We start from the raw sequence: 17,404 nt of genomic DNA, 5'->3' as shown, positions 1-17,404 counted from the left end.
AAATAATCCGTGTTGTCGTACCCAGTTTGAAGTTACCGTTTACTTGTGTATAAAATGTATGTTAAACTTATTAATTATCACTGATATTGTATGTTGCCAGGTAAACAAACATAGATGTGCAAGGCTACTTGCAGGTCATGTGTTTGTGGCTGTTCTTGACTATGTTGGTGCTTCCCAAATGGTCAAGAGCGATCAGCTGACGGTTGACGCACCGTAGTAGTGAATGAAGTGTTGACAAGTGCAGACAGTCTCCTGCTCAAAGTAGGTGCGCTCCATGGTCTCCCCCGCCAACACACACACCATCAGTTTCTCGCGCATCCCTAATCTCTGGGTTGCTGCGTGGAGTTTAAGATATCTGCCAACAAATACCCAGAGCTTGGGTGAGTAGAAGACAGGTAGGGTGAGGCAGGATAGCCGGAGTGTGAGTTGTGAATAGAGACGAGGTTGGGTGGTCAGCAGGTAGCCGTACTAGTTGAGTAGACAGACAGGGTGTAGAGGGGTACCAGGTGAGGTAGGTGTTGAGTAGACAGAGCAGAGGGTGGTGGAGCAGTGTAAGCCAGTTGTAGGTGTGTGTGCGTAGAGAGACTGGGTGGGGTCAGCAGTAGCCAGTGAGAAAGTTGGACTTAGTGTGTTGACCATAGGCTCGTTCAGTAAGCGTACAGACATGCTTCTTCGGGCTTGAAGGTTGCTCTTCTCTTGCATCTGGAGGATGAGTCCGCTTATTACTTGACATGTACATGTACAGTTAGTGTAGACGATGTCACGAGTCCAGTGTACATTACCCCTACAAGTGTACACGACAGTAGCAAGGCTACCCACACACCTTGGACGTTCACAAACACGCGACGATGGCATACCTACAGCACACATGCGGGAGTGCTCGATTTGACACAAGGTGGTTTACATATTACCATACAATCATGCACAGTGTTTTACATGAGTGTACATACAGTATACCCAAAGGAAGCAGCAGAGGTGTGAGCGAATGTGAATCGATACACATAAAGCGCAATGGTTATGTACATAGGTGCGCACACACGCGCACATCTTTAACATATTACATACATAAGTACGCCAAGAAGCACAGAATAGTACAATGTAATCTACACGTAAAGCCAATTATTACACAGGGCAGCTACATCTATAAACATACAGTGAGTCATATGTAGACGTGATATTACAGTATCAAAGTATACACAAATATGCATTGTACCATTACCAGCATACACATGAGACACACAAGCCTACCTATGCCATCATACACACAGACACACATGTTCATACAACACGTAAATATAATCTGTACGACAAGTGTACGAACATGGCATACATTACAAGAAATAATAATTGCAAATGGTTTATGAGCTTGTACATGCAAAAATTACAGCATACACGGTGAATGTGTAGGCACACTTGCAATACAGGACGAATTAATATTCACGGGGGGCATACTTGGATAGACATTCAAGCATATGTACACACATATTATACAGTGGTAGTATGTACGAGTGGCTACAATCATTAATACAAACTGTACAAGCCAAGTGTGAAGACAATGGCGAGGTATACGGTGCAACACAGACTGTACATGAAGGCTTACATATGTACTTGCACGTGCTGATGTAAACATACACATACACTTTACTTTGGATTGTAGTACACATAGCGTACATGTTTTATTGTGACAAGTAGAAGTGAATCTTGGCGCAGCAATTTTATTTGTAACCTTTGACATGCTTAATGGCGGTGTGTGACACATAAACAAGTGTTGATAAACAAACTACACACGTTTGAAACATGCTGTGCCCCAGGCCTGGTCTCACACTACAGTCGAGAGATGTGTTTGTGCACACACGAGCACAGTACTGACACACGATAACATGCGGACACACTCAGATACGACGACACACCACAGGGGCTACTGAGACACGAGCAGCAGCGAGTGACAGCCACTATATCAGACGCGCACACACACAACACACATTATATATAGATGGGAGACACACACACACATACACACATGCATACAGACACACACACCGCAGATGACCACAGCTGTCATATGACTAGTACACGACAGCACACATGATATGGAGAGACACAATTGCATTACACGACATGCATACGAGACACACCAAGCGGGGCGATACGCACTCAGGATACGACAGCACGAGTACGCGTGCACAGCAGCGCATACAGACACCACCACACACACACGGATGGACACACTTCAGAGTATTAACAGACACACATACGCATACACACACCATCAGACACACACACACATAGACACACTCATATACAGATTGCACACACCACAGCGAGGATATTATGCGAGACAACACACGGTACACAAAGCGACATGTTACAAGCACACAAACAGACACACATGCAGTGGTAGCACAGCATGCATACACACAGCATACAGAACACACACGATATACGACACAACACATACACACAAACACACACATACAGACACACATGACAGACACACACACACATGCATACACACACGCACACACACACACTAGTAAGAAATGACACACACCAACGTAAGAAATGACACACACATGCACACATCTAAAACACACACACACACAGACATGCACGTGCGGACACACTGACACGGGGACTGAAGGAGGTCCCATGGACAGGAAGGGTGACACGGTGTCTGTGACACAGTCACACACTCAGCAGCACACTTTCTTGTCCTATTGTCGATGTGTTTCCAATTAGTCCTACTTATAGGCCTGGGCGGGAAGGGGGAAGACACTTCATCACAACCCCCATCCTACCATCTGTGCGGTGATGATGTCACATGACCTGAGGAGGAGGTGACCCCACGTGCAGCTGTTGACAGTGGAGTGGACTCAGACATGTCCCTCAGGACATAATTACAATCCAGTGACACCCAGCACCTCACCACATGTCAGCCTACGTAGGTCACGGCAGGTCGCCCCCAGTAATCGTGGTGTGGTGTGGTGTGGTGCAGTCATTTGACCTGCTGGCCGCCATGCCATGGGGACGTAACTCCGTCTTCCGGAGCTCTCCTGCCTGCGGAGACGCGATTAGCCGAGTGCGGACATGGAGCAGTGACTGAGTGCACAAGTCCACGGCCTACAGGTTACCGCCCCCGTGTGTGAGCAGGTGTGTGGCCGTGTGTGTCACCTGTGAATTGGTTGGCAATGTGCAGTGGGTGTGTGTCTATGGAGGAGGTGCACATGCTGAGGACCTGCAGGCGGCAGCTCGGGGCAGACATGAGCGAACCAGCAGACGACATTCTGGCAGTTGCGGGGTCGTCCTCACCAGCCACACGGAGCTTTGGTGAGTAGCATGTTACAGGCTGTGGCCACTAATCACCAATGCATGTTGTGGTTGTGTCCTGGACACACTCATCCCAAATCGCACAACTGCTTCCACGACGATAAGATTATTTAGGAAAGGAACATAGCATTGCTGCTCAGAATCTTACTCCACACCACCACCAACCAACATACCACCAACACCACCACCCTTTGTTACATCAGACAACAAGACGCCGACTCCCCATGAAGAAGAAGCAACTAACGGATTGTCAAATACAAGTGGTGCAGAGACAATGATTGTTGTGGGCGACTGGTGTCGGTGAGATTTGCTAGCAGCAACCCAGAGATTAGGATGGCGAGAAATGGCTGGTGTGGTGTGTGGGGGGAGACATGGAGGACATTGAGAGGAGACCTGTCTGCACTTGTCACACATTCATTCATATCACGTGACTGTCAATGTCAGTGATCGTTGAAATTTGGGAGAAAAATATTCAGAACAGACCAACACTGATGAAGTAGTTGCATTATGTTTGTTTACTGGTCAACATAAATTAATAGTGATATTAATACAGTTTAAATACATTTTATACATAAGTACATGTAGACTTCAAATAAATGAAATTATTCAATAGATACTTAGTAATTAATAGAAATTAGTGGTGTCATACGTAGTGCTTCACTGTTAAAAATATTCAATATAATACGATGACAAATACATAGATAATCCAACAAATATTAAATGTCAGATAACTAGTCTAGCTGCAAATGGATGCCGATGTATTAATACATTTGTGACACAGTTTGGTAAAAAGGGATGAATGATTTAGCATTGTCGTCTCATATGAATAAATATTAATTTTTTGTAGAGAAACTCAAAAGCCGCCATTTTCTTTGTAAGGACGAAAAAAAAAAAAAAAAAAAAAAAAAAAGAAAAGAAAGACGAACAACAAACATCTTGGTTGTACACAGCAAGTCACAGTACAGAAAAATGACAAAGTTCTTCAAAAGATAACGAATGCAGTTCTTGAACTAAACATGAGAAAACTCAAAGTAAACAAACTAAAAAAGCAGCAATTACTGCCACAACTACTACTAATAATAAATTGCAAGATGACACGAGAAATAGCCAGGAAGTATTTTGGTCTGAGGCCATTATTTAACAACACAATGTTAAAACAAGAAGAAGACCTTTCGAATCGAATTAATAAAGGAAGCACACTGAAAACAAATAAAACAGAACAATCTAATGACAACATTCAAACAGATTACAAGGCAATCACCGCAGACAAGAGACAAATGACAAGAACACAACCATCGTGGCATCGTGAAGCTGGCCCCGAGAAAAGGGAGGTCTCTAGCACCTCCCTCCCCCAAAGACCTCAAGGAGCTTTTCCTGTTTGAAAACAGAAGGTCGGGACTAAGGCAGGTCTGGGGTTCACTTCAATGAAGGACACAGCCACCCCGTGGTTTCTGATGTTGCTACTATGGGTCAGGTCGGGCAGGCTCTGGACCTCAAGTCCTTACAAGGCATTCCTTAGAATTGTGAGTTGTGTGGGAGGTTGTTCAATGTGTTAGCAGCAGGCGACATCTTGAGCTGCCCGGCGGTAGCTTGAGACAGAAGTTGCCGACACTTGTCCAAATGTTTGTACCAACACATGGGATATAATCAGTAGAGACTAAATATAAATTGTACTTCTTGTATTTTTTCTATATGTTTGATTAAGCTTGATGAATTTGTAGAAACAGATTTCTTTATGGTTAATAATCACCTTGAATATGAGATTCCCTGTGATGCGCCTCGACTTGAGGGAGATAAATGTCTTGTCCATGACAAACCTTTGCAGCACTTTAGTAACCTGGTCACTCGTCTCCAGATTGTGCTGTTGTTGTTGTTGTTGTTGTTGTTGCTGCTGTTGTTACATTCTCTTTAAGACTTTAACAGCATTTGGGCATTCCAAGGTTGGCTGACGAGGGTTTTGTATAACTGCACACAACTGACCTTCATTCACGGAGGGCCGAAAAGCCTAATTTTCGAACATTTTGATATTTTGGCAATAACTTTGTAAATATTGATGCTAAAATCTTCTGAATGAAAATGTTTTTACACAAATGGAAACAATGGAACTCTCTCCCTTTCCTTACCCGCCACCTACCCACTATTGAATCCTTTACACGTGCACTGTAAACACAACTCTTCTGTAAACATGACTCCTAACACCCTTTCCCATAATGCTAGTCCTTTGTCACTCCCTTCCTTACAATATCAGCTCTTGTTCTTGTTATTTGGTTCTTCTGTGTGTTTTCTGTATTTGATTCTATTCTTTGTTTAGTACTGTTGTTTATTGTGTTACAGCTCATATGATACTTGCTTGTGCTCCTGTTTCTCGTATGTTTTCCATGCAGTTCTTGTTCTTAAAAGAGCATGCTCATGAGGAGTGTACCTATACACTTTACAAATTTTGCATTTTTATTATTATGATGATGTACCACTTGCTCTAGCTCAGTGGTTCTCAAAGTATTTCGGACCGCGGACCACTTTACTTAGGTAAAAACTATGGCGGACCACCAAGGCCTAAAAATCACTCTGTACTATGAATTTCACAGTTAAATTGCCGCAGTTGTTTCATTACAATTCAAAACTAAATGTACTTCTGTGACAGTAGCATAGTAATAAGTTGACATAAAACTACGGACCTCGTTGTTTGTAATTAAAATGTTAATGCGAGGAATACATCACTGTAAACATCACTTTGATGACATGACGACTGTCAGCCGTGGACCACCTGACCTATGCACGTGGACCACTAGTGGACCACACTTTGAGAACCACTGCAGTCTAGCTGATTGGGCCCCCTGCTCTAGCTGATTGTGCCCCCTGCTCTAGCTGATTGCGCCCCCTGCTGTAGTTGATTGCGCCCCCTGCTCTAGCTGATTGCGCCCCCTGCTCCAGCTGATTGCGCCCCCTGCTGTAGCTGATTGCGCCCCCTGCTCTTGCTAAGTTCCCCATCAACGTCGTGTTCCAAGATCTGTCTTTGTCATCGCCTGTCTGTCAGCATGCAGTTCTCTCAGCTTTTCTCCCTCCTTGTCTCAGAAGCTTTGTTTACTCTTCTTGAATTCTGTCTCCTCTGCAACAAGTTCTTGTGTAGTGTGGATGGTTTGTTTGGTCTTCTTCATTTCTGTCTCCTCTACAACAAGTTCTTGTGTAGTGTGGATGGTTTGTTTGGTCTCCTTCATTTCTGTCTCCTCTACAACAAGTTCTTGTGTAGTGTGGATGGTTTGTTTGGTCTTCTTCATTTCTGTCTCCTCTACAACAAGTTCTTGTGTAGTGTGGATGGTTTGTTCACGTAGCTAGTGTGCGGCTGTTTGGTGAACTGTACTTGTCCAAAATGGTAATGGTTTCGGCCCACAAACAACAGGAGACACTGTCATTACACAGCCAGTAAAGAATGATGAAAGATGATGCTTGATCATTTTGGATGATCCTAGAAGATTCCGCTTTTGAACTGAACAATTAAAAATAAAAACTTGTAGCTTTGCTTAGGAACATCTTTATCCAGAGCAAGCATGGTTATTTTCAACAATATTGCAAGCATTATTCAAGAGCATTTATTCCATTTACATAAAAGTGATCAAAAGCCGTTTTAAGATCACCCTCTTCTCGAAAGCACTCAGAAGAGTAGGTGTGGCTATGACCAGAGAGTTACTGGCTGTACTGAATATCTTCTTCACAAACTTTTATTCTTCATTTAGTACGGCTGTTTATTCTTTGATAGTTCCTATGCTATTTATTTTCCTGTCCCTCGTATGCTGTCCATGATTCCTTCTTGTTCTTAAGCGCTAAGAACAGGAGTGTGAGTATGCACTTTACAAATTTTGCATTAATTATTAAACTCCAGAAAGTACAGAAGTCTGCTGCAGGTCTGGTGCTTAGAGCCAGGAAACGGGACCACCCACCCTCTCCTTCGTTGTCTACACTGGCTTCCCATCCATTGTGGCATCCAGTACAGACCATGCTGTGTTGTAATGTCTTTGCTGGCACCTGCCCTGAGTATTTCCCTGAACTGCTCTTCCCTTACATCCCAGGTAGACGACTCCACTCCTCGTCTGATGATCGTCTCTTACTCTTCCTGTCACCACAACAACAACATGGCCACAGGATGTTTAGTTGTTGTGCAGCGAAACATTGCAATTCTCTTCTCTTCCACATTCGTCACCTATCCACCATCGAATATTTTAAATGTGCACTGAAAGCACATTTGTTCCACCAGCACTAGTTATACACCAATCAACGTGGCTGTCAAAAGTTGTTATTATAGTCAGTTGACTAGTGCGCCTGCTGCTCTTCCTTTGCAGACTTATGACACTGCTCCTCCTGACATTTTGATTTTCCTTTTTGCAGACGATGTCGCCTTAATCTCTGATACTGTCAGTGGTCTTCATAATCAACTAAATGTCTTAAGAAAAGCATCTAATAATTTAGGTTTAACTTACATAAATCTGATATTGTTGTATTTCAGAATGTGGGCTTTTTATCTGCTCGTGAGAAATTTCTCTACGACGACCAGGTCTTATTAGTTGTTAATTTGTACAGATATCTTGGTATCTGTCTACTGGTCTATCTTTCTCCTACACTTTAAACGAAATAGCAAAATAAATAAATAAAAATAAGGGACCAGTTGGAATACTTTGGGTGCCTTGGTCCACCGACGATTAATGTGTATTGAAAATTATTTGATGGACAAATACAACCTACGATGACTTACCCTTCAGAAGTATGGGACATTCTTGTAAATTTGAATTCTAAAATGATTTCTGCGAGTACCAATACAAACCCCAAACGGACTGATTTATGTCTTTGTAAAAACTATTCTGGACTGGCTATGCTTTATGCAAACAGACTATTTAGCAAAGCATACAATACATGTATGTTGTTACATATCCATAACCAAAGCCACGTGATGTGGTCGGCCTCTCTGTGTGTTTGCGTTGTTTAGTTTTGGTTTTGAACATGTTTGGCAGAGAGACCCAGGCCTCTGTGTTGCTGCTGTATTAGACACTTCAGCATTGCTATCAAACAAGATTGGCGAACAGAAATGTCCAAAGAAGGATTTGAATTCTATCTTTGAAATCGTCTTTCTTGGTCAGTGTTTATAGTTTGCCAAATGCTGGTGTTGGAGGTGGCCTGACTAGAGGTGGATGGGTGTCTCACCCATAACATCACATGGCCTGAGGCACTTCATCAGCTCTGTTGCTATGGGTGGTAACTGGCCATTGTCGTGATGTCCAACATCACTAATATAGTTACACACTATCCACACACTTGTATAGTCAACCATAGTCAGATGCAGTGACACACTGTGGTATAGTCATAGTGTAGGACACAAACAGCACAAGTAAGCAATAAACAAGACACGGACACAATGTGTTGGGGGGTAGGAGGAGGAGGGAGGAGGAGGAGAGGAGGTGGGTATCATGTATCCACACGTGTGTCTGCAAACCTCTGTGGCACGAGAGCAGTCGTGAACTGTTTATGCAGCAGTCACCTGATATCATTAGCGATGTCCATTGAAACTGTTTTTCTCGTTCCTCCCTCGTCTATATTTCCATCAAAAGCCTGAGACCTCAAAAAGCAAATGGTTTGCTACCAAAAGGGCAGACAACTCAAGAGCACTAATTACAAGCATGGCGCCGTCTTGTCCTCAGGTCTACTTGTGTGGGCGGCGCACCAGCCTCAAGTTTGGTTAGCAAAACCCATGTCACAAGGGTTTCTAACTTATAATTTTTAAAAGGTTAATTAACGTTTGTACTTTATTGCCGTTGTCTGAAATACATTGCTGATATTCACACACACACATACACAGATATCAAATGAGCTTCAAGTTGTCAATGAGAGCAACCATTACTACTGAAGACTGAAAAGTTTTACTTCAATTATATTTTAGTGAATATGTCACAGAAATGCTTATTACTGTACTGACAGGCAGTCTAAACACTGTACTGACAGGCAGTACTGACAGGCAGTCTATACACTGTACTGACAGGCAGTACTGACAGGCAGTCTATACACTGTACTGACAGGCAGTACTGACAGGCAGTCTATACACTGTACTGACAGGTAGTCTATACACTGTACTGACAGGCAGTACTGACAGGTAGTCTATACACTGTACTGACAGGTAGTCTATACACTGTACTGACAGGCAGTACTGACAGGCAGTCTATACACTGTACTGACAGGCAGTCTACACTGACAGGCAGTACTGACAGGCAGTCTATACACTGTACTGACAGGCAGTACTGACAGGCAGTACTGACAGGTAGTCTATACACTGTACTGACAGGTAGTCTAAACACTGTACTGACAGGCAGTACTGACAGGTAGTCTATACACTGTACTGACAGGTAGTCTATACACTGTACTGACAGGCAGTACTGACAGGTAGTCTATACACTGTACTGACAGGCAGTACTGACAGGCAGTCTATACACTGTACTGACAGGCAGTACTGACAGGCAGTCTATACACTGTACTGACAGGCAGTCTATACACTGTACTGACAGGCAGTACTGACAGGTAGTCTATACACTGTACTGACAGGCAGTCTATACACTGTACTGACAGGTAGTCTATACACTGTACTGACAGGCAGTCTATACACTGTACTGACAGGCAGTCTATACACTGTACTGACAGGTAGTCTATACACTGTACTGACAGGCAGTACTGACAGGCAGTCTATACACTGTACTGACAGGCAGTCTATACACTGTACTGACAGGCAGTCTATACACTGTACTGACAGGCAGTCTAAACACTGTACTGACAGGCAGTACTGACAGGCAGTCTATACACTATACTGACAGGTAGTCTATACACTGTACTGACAGGTAGTCTAAACACTGTACTGACAGGCAGTACTGACAGGCAGTACTGACAGGTAGTCTATACACTGTACTGACAGGTAGTCTAAACACTGTACTGACAGGCAGTCTATACACTGTACTGACAGGCAGTCTATACACTGTACTGACAGGCAGTACTGACAGGCAGTCTATACACTGTACTGGACAGGCAGTACTGACAGCAGTCTATACACTGTACTGACAGGCAGTACTGGACAGGTAGTCTATACACTGTACTGACAGGCAGTACTGACAGGACTGGACAGTCTATACACTGTACTGACATAGCAGTCTATACACTGTACTGACAGGTAGTCTATACACTGTACTGACAGGTAGTCTATACACTGTACTGACAGGCAGTCTATACACTGTACTGACACTGACAGCAGTCTATACACTGTACTGACAGGCAGTCTATACCACTGTACTGACAGGTAGTCTATACACTGTACTGACAGGCAGTCTTACAGTACTGACAGGCAGTCTATACACTGTACTGAAGGCAGTACAGGTAGTCTATACACTGTACTGACAGGCAGTCTATACACTGTACTGACAGGCAGTACTGACAGGCAGTCTATACACTGTACTGACAGGCAGTCTATACACTGTACTGACAGGCAGTACTGACAGGCAGTCTATACACTGTACTGACAGGCAGTCTATACACTGTACTGACAGGCAGTACTGACAGGCAGTCTATACACTGTACTGCCTCTGTACCCAGACAATTTAAAACAGCTGTGATCAAGCCTGTCTTAAAGAAGCACAACTTGGACCCGAGTTCGTGTAAAAACTATAGACCTGTGTCGAATTTGCCTTTTGTTTCGAAACTTGTGGAGTGTGTCGTTGCTCAGCAGTTGACATTCCACCTGGACCGCTACAGCTTGTTGGATAAATTCCAGTCGGCGTACAGACCCAGGCACAGCTGTGAGACAGCCCTTCTGTCTTATGAACCATCTTCTGTGCAGTGCGGATGCAGGGAAAGTGACTCTTGTGGTCCTCCTTGACCTGAGTGCGGCCTTCGATGTCATTGATCACACCACTCTTCTGACTCGTCTCCAGATGGAGGTGGGCATTGGTGGTTCCGCCTTGCAGTGGTTCCATTCCTACCTCAGTGACCGCACACAAAGGGTGATGGTCAATCAAGCTTCTTCGGTGACAGTTCCACTGCTGTGCGGTGTCCCGCAGGGCTCTGTTTTGGGCCCGGTTCTATTTTCTATTTACACATCTCAGCTTGGTCCTCTCATTGAGAAGCATAATGTGAACCGTAAGATGTTTGCAGATGACACTGAACTCTATTTTTCATTTAGTACAGACAGTGAGTCGGTGCGTGAGGCAGTTTGTGCTGTAGAAGATTGTTGTTTAGAGGTCAAGTCATGGATGCTGAGGAATAAACTCAAGCTTAATGATGAGAAGACTGAGGCGATGCTATGTGGTTCCAAGCTTAGCCTTAGCAAAGTCTCTCTAGACTCCATCCAAGTGGGTCAAGCTAGAATCCCCCTCTCCAGCTCCGTACGGAACCTTGGACTCTATGTTGACAATCTTCTAACTATGTCTGATCATGTCAGTTCTGTAGTCAAGGCATGTTATTTCCATATCCGCACACTTGGACGACTCCGACCCTTTCTCGATAGGAATGCAGTTGCTGTGTCCCTCATCGGTTCTAAATTAGACTATGCCAACAGCTGCCTCTGGGGGATTTCAAAGAGCGAGTTGTCGAGACTTCAGCGAGTGTAAAATATGGCTGCGAGGATAGTTACAAGCAAGAAGAAATCTGACCATATTACTCCTGTACTTCGTGACCTACATTGGCTTCCTGTGGAGAAAAGAATTGTCCACAAATTGTTAACCTTAACCTATGGCTGTCTTCACGACCTTGCGCCTGCCTATCTGCAAGAACTCATTCGCTGTTACCAACCCCAGCGGAACCTTCGTTCAGCAGCACACTTCAGACTTGAACGACCAAGTGTTCAGTCAGGGAATGCTAACAAGAAGACTGCGGGTTTCAGATCCTTCTCCAATGTAGCCTCGCTTTTGTGGAACTCGCTTCCCCTCTCGACCAAGGAGTCTGATAGTATTGCAACTTTCAAGAAAAATCTTAAGACTCACTTGTTTAAACTTATTTGAAGTTTCATTTGACCTGCAGTTTGGTGGCTGCTGGGATCACCGCGCATTGAGCGCATCTCTGTGATGCGGATACTAGCGCGCTACAAAACTACATCATCATCAATCATCATCATCATCATCATCATCATCATCATCATCATCATCATCATTATCATTATCATAAGGTGTCATTGGGGTGAGGGGGATTCACCCTTGCTCACTGTGGGCGGTCAGCCTCGTTAGCCCCGCGCGACTAGTTTGGAGCCAGGTTGCCATGTTCATCAAAAGTGCGGTGCGCTGAGCTGATGTCTGTCTGCCTGCTCCTAGTCACGTGACTGTGGGCGATAGTCAGCAGGTGGTGTGCAGGACGACCAGTTCAGTCTTTGAGCTTCGTAAGTCAGTTCTTCCTCTGACCACCGCGGTGTCCACTACCCTCCAGGGTACCTTGCAGGACAGTCCTCCACAGTGTGTCGTGCCGGGTCACGTGACCAAAGAAGACCAGTTTACGTCACTTGACTGACTTGAGTGTTGAAAGTCGAGGTTGCTGGTGTCCTGCGAGTGCGGCCATCTTGTTTCCTACAAAGTCGTTGGTTCTGTGTTCTCTGTATGAGGTCCGGAGCAGCCTCCTCAGTCACTTGGTCTCCAATGTCTGGATGCTCCTGTCCGTGTCGGCGAGTAGAGTCCACGTGTCACATCCGTAGAGCAGGATGGACACTACCAGGGTTTGTACAGCTGGTACTGGTAGTGACCTTTATCTGATGGCTATGCCAGGTCCTATCCAGTCTAGCCATTGGAGAGGGTGGCTCCCAAGTACTGGAAGCTGCTGACCTCTGGGACCTGTACCCCGGTGATAGAGACCTGTGCTGTGTCACTGCCATTGACCTCACTTTGCTCTTGTCAGTGCTGCTCTCCATTCCACGTGTGTTAGTAGGATGTCTGGGTCGTGTGCAAAGCGTAGGCTGCAATTCTGTCTTCCACGGATGGAAATGAAACTGTAATCTTACCGCCCTTGGAGGACGAGGCCTCCTACGATGCATCGCGCGTCATGCACCCCCCACCCCACTGAAGTCTCCGGCGTTTTGATGAAGTCCCGCAGATGCTGCAGGTGCTTCTCCATTATGATGCGACAGTCGACACACATCGTCATGACAGACACGCATGACATCATGACTGACACCTTTACACATCAGGCAAAGTCCGCGCAATCAACGTTAGTTACATTGCGTTACGTCACAACAGTACCTGTAGCATTGTACGTCACAGGTGTGTAACACCGGCTGTTCTCTCACTGTAGCACGACCGCTGTGGGCGGTCACTCACCCGGACCATTGGACTATCGCCGAGGTGGGACAGTGGGTGGAGCATGTGGCAGATGAATATCACCTAAGCAGCGAGGTCAAGGTCGCCCTGGCGGACGCCTTCGTTGACGTGGACGGCAAGCGACTGATGGCCATGACCTTGCAGGACTACAGACAGCGCCACGAGGAGTATGGCGCCGTGCTGTTCTACGTCTACAGGCGACTTACCTGTAAAGGTGAGTGACGTGCTGTTCTACGTCTACAGGCGACTCACCTGTAAAGGTAAGTGACGTGCTGTTCTACGTCTACAGGCGACTTACCTGTAAAGGTGAGTGACGTGCTGTTCTACGTCTACAGGCGACTTACCTGTAAAGGTAAGTGACGTGCTGTTCTACGTCTACAGGCGACTTACCTGTAAAGGTGAGTGACGTGCTGTTCTACGTCTACAGGCGACTTACCTGTAAAGGTGAGTGACGTGCTGTTCTACGTCTACAGGCGACTTACCTGTAAAGGTGAGTGACGTGCTGTTCTACGTCTACAGGCGACTCACCTGTAAAGGTGAGTGACGTGCTGTTCTACGTCTACAGGCGACTTACCTGTAAAGGTGAGTGACGTGCTGTTCTACGTCTACAGGCGACTTACCTGTAAAGGTAAGTGACGTGCTGTTCTACGTCTACAGGCGACTTACCTGTAAAGGTGAGTGACGTGCTGTTCTACGTCTACAGGCGACTCACCTGTAAAGGTGAGTGACGTGCTGTTCTACGTCTACAGGCGACTTACCTGTAAAGGTGAGTGACACGTCCTGTACACACCTTACTACTAGCTGCCTGACAGGCGGGGGTATAGTGAGGTGTCCCAAAGGCGAATGAGATAAACATCTTATTTGTGTTTACATTGCTGTCGCCTGTTATAAATGTTTAGGGTTCCAACTCTCATGTATATGAGATATTATTCTGTCAAACATTGTGATACACAGCATGCGATAAACTAGGTAAGTACTAACTGGAAAATCGTTTGCTATCATGTTTTAATGGTTCCCTTTATAAGTCGTGGTTTATTGCACACGAGGAATATATCACGTGACTTTGAAGAATGTGTTTAAGACATTTGACATCGTCCACTCTACACACGATACCCTGTAGACCACTTCCTTATCTCAGGGTAATGACCTGCTTCATGTGTTCCACTAGAGTCCAACAACACTCAGCAGCTGACTGAGGTGTCTATATGGCCGGGTGGTGTCCACCTCACACAACTGGGCTGCAGAGACAAGACGAGGGGTGCTTTTTGCTCTCAAGTCTCTTTCTGACAGACGCTACCCGACACTCTGTAGTTCTGCAGACGACACTCCACAATGACCGTTAGGTGTGTTTCTGACAGACGCTACCCGACACTCTGTAGCTCTGCAGACGACACTCCACAATGACCGTTAGGTGTGTGCCCACAGACTTCATAGTCTGCTGATGTAAACACAAACATCATACAAGTCCGTGAGTGCACCTTCAGTAAAACCACATGCATGTCACGTGATTACAGGCCAAGTGGAGCCCGACGTGTGGAGTAGGGTTACGACCTTGACCCCTGTTGTGGAGGATGACATTCACAGGCTGCCCTGTGCGCATGAGATTCATTCGCAAGCCACAGAGAGGGGAGAACAGTTTTCTACACATGAGGCTCACCCACAGGGCTCACACAGGGGAGGTAAGTTTTCTACTAGTGGGGTTTACTTACAAGACAGAGAGAGAGAGAGCGAGGCTTACTACAAGTGAGGCTCACGTACAAGGCTAAGAACGTACGTGGTGACGTGTGCTGCCTAGAGTAGAATAGATGGTCAGGAGATGATGGTGGTGGTGGTGGTGGTGGTGGTGATGATGATGATGATGATGATGATGATGATTGATGATGATGATGTTTATTATTTCAGAATCTGAACACGAGTGTAGTCCTGGAAAATCTTCGTCAACACAAAGGAGAAAATGGAGCAGCCAACGCAATGAATCGTTTTGAGCTATTTATAGTCTCTATAGTCACTAAACCAACAGAACCATAGTCTCTATAGTCACTAAACCAACAGAACCATAGTCTCTATAGTCACTAAACCAACAGAACCATAGTCTCTATAGTCACTAAACCAACAGAACCATAGTCTCTATAGTCACTAAACCAACAGAACCATAGTCTCTATAGTCACTAAACCAACAGAACCATAGTCTCTATAGTCACTAAACCAACAGAACCATAGTCTCTATAGTCACTAAACCAACAGAACCATAGTCTCTATAGTCACTAAACCAACAGAACCATACTCAGATAGTCACTAAACCAACAGAACCATAGTCTCTATAGTCACTAAACCAACAGAACCATAGTCTCTATAGTCACTAAACCAACAGAACCATAGTCTCTATAGTCACTAAACCAACAGAACCAATCTTCATAAAGTGGGTTGCGGGAGGTAGGTACGGGTGGGAAGTTGCATCGTTACTCTTTGTGGGCCGTTTGTGGGCTGTTTTGTGGACTCAGTTTTTGAAGAACGAATGTCAAGTATTTCTGTCCATTGGCAGATTTAAAGTGCACTGCTGAAGTCAAAGGTCATAAGGTGGTTACGTTCAATTACGTTTTTTTATTGGATGTCTAAAGACATATCACAGACATGTATGCAAAATTTCCAACTGTGAGAAAAGAACAAAAGAAACAAATGAAGTACAAGTCAATGGAGGACAATCATGAAAACTGATGATTGATAACAAAATATTTCACACAAAATGCAATCACTTAACCATCCAACCAACCTAACTAGCCCAACAGTCCACTCTCCCACCCTTCACTCACGCGCTCACTTTCAGCCACCCGGCCTCTCTCATCCTGTCTCGCACACCGATGAGGCTTGCAACGATTTGAATATTTATTGTACTTTATCTGTGCACCTTACAGTCTGTGCAACACTCGCCTCACGCCAGCGCTGTGTTAGCGCTTAAGGCTATGTTTACATGGATACATTGTGTTTACACGATGTTTATATTATGTTAACGCTATGTTTACATGGATACATTGTGTTTACACGATGTTTATATTATGTTAACGCTATGTTTACATGGATACATTGTGTTTACACGATGTTTATATTATGTGAACGCTATGCTTACGCTATGTTAAGGCTATGTTTACGCCATGTTACATCATTCACATTGTGTTTACATGTTTACGATGTTCATGTTAACGCTATGTTACGCTATGTTAACGCTATGTTTACACATGGTTTACACGATGTTTATATTATGTGAACGCTATGTTTACATGTTTTCATCATGTTACGCTATGTTTATCACTACGTTTACGCTATGTTTACACCATGTTAAGGCTATATTCGGTTGTTTATATTACGTTAACAGTGTGTTTTCACTACGCTTATGCTATGTTTACACAATGTTCACGCTATGTTTACGCCATGTTAAGGCTATGTTTATACTACGTTAGCGGTATGTTTACGCCATGTTCACGCTATGTTTATACTACGTTAACGGTATGTTTACGCCATGATTACGCTATGTTTATACTACGTTAACGGTATGTTTACATCATGTTTACGCTATGTTTATACTACGTTAACGGTATGTTTACGCCATGTTTACGCTATGTTTATACTACGTTAACGGTATGTTTACATCATGTTCACGCTATGTTTATACTACATTAACAGTACATGTTTACGCTATGTTTATACTACGTTAACGGTATGTTTACGCCATGTTTACATCATGTTCACGCTATGTTTATACTACG

At 44.5% G+C, this 17,404-nt stretch overlaps 1 protein-coding gene and 1 long non-coding RNA gene across 5 annotated transcripts; both read left to right on the top strand.

The window, feature by feature from the left end:
• Window positions 1-3,195: 3,195 nt before the first annotated feature.
• Window positions 3,196-15,921, top strand: LOC112559716. The gene is made up of 4 exons (XM_025231070.1): window positions 3,196-3,327; window positions 13,618-13,857; window positions 15,158-15,322; window positions 15,546-15,921. Exons 1-4 carry the CDS (start codon window positions 3,210-3,212, stop codon window positions 15,626-15,628), a joined length of 606 nt encoding a protein of 201 aa, XP_025086855.1. The 5' UTR covers window positions 3,196-3,209; the 3' UTR covers window positions 15,629-15,921.
• Window positions 9,386-10,462, top strand: LOC112559717. 4 transcript variants are annotated; one of them, XR_003098353.1, is made up of 3 exons: window positions 9,386-9,423; window positions 9,613-9,686; window positions 10,088-10,462. It is a non-coding gene; the product is annotated as an uncharacterized LOC112559717 (long non-coding RNA). The 4 variants fall into 4 exon arrangements; XR_003098356.1 differs by having other exon boundaries at window positions 9,613-9,710; window positions 10,234-10,462; XR_003098354.1 differs by lacking the exon at window positions 9,386-9,423 and adding an exon at window positions 9,433-9,484.
• Window positions 15,922-17,404: the final 1,483 nt, after the last annotated feature.

Source organism: Pomacea canaliculata, linkage group LG3 (genome assembly GCF_003073045.1).
Source record: "Pomacea canaliculata isolate SZHN2017 linkage group LG3, ASM307304v1, whole genome shotgun sequence".
NCBI lineage: Eukaryota > Metazoa > Mollusca > Gastropoda > Architaenioglossa > Ampullariidae > Pomacea > Pomacea canaliculata.
The sequence above is the reverse complement of the archived record's forward strand: the minus strand, read 5'-3'. Positions and strand labels throughout refer to the sequence as shown.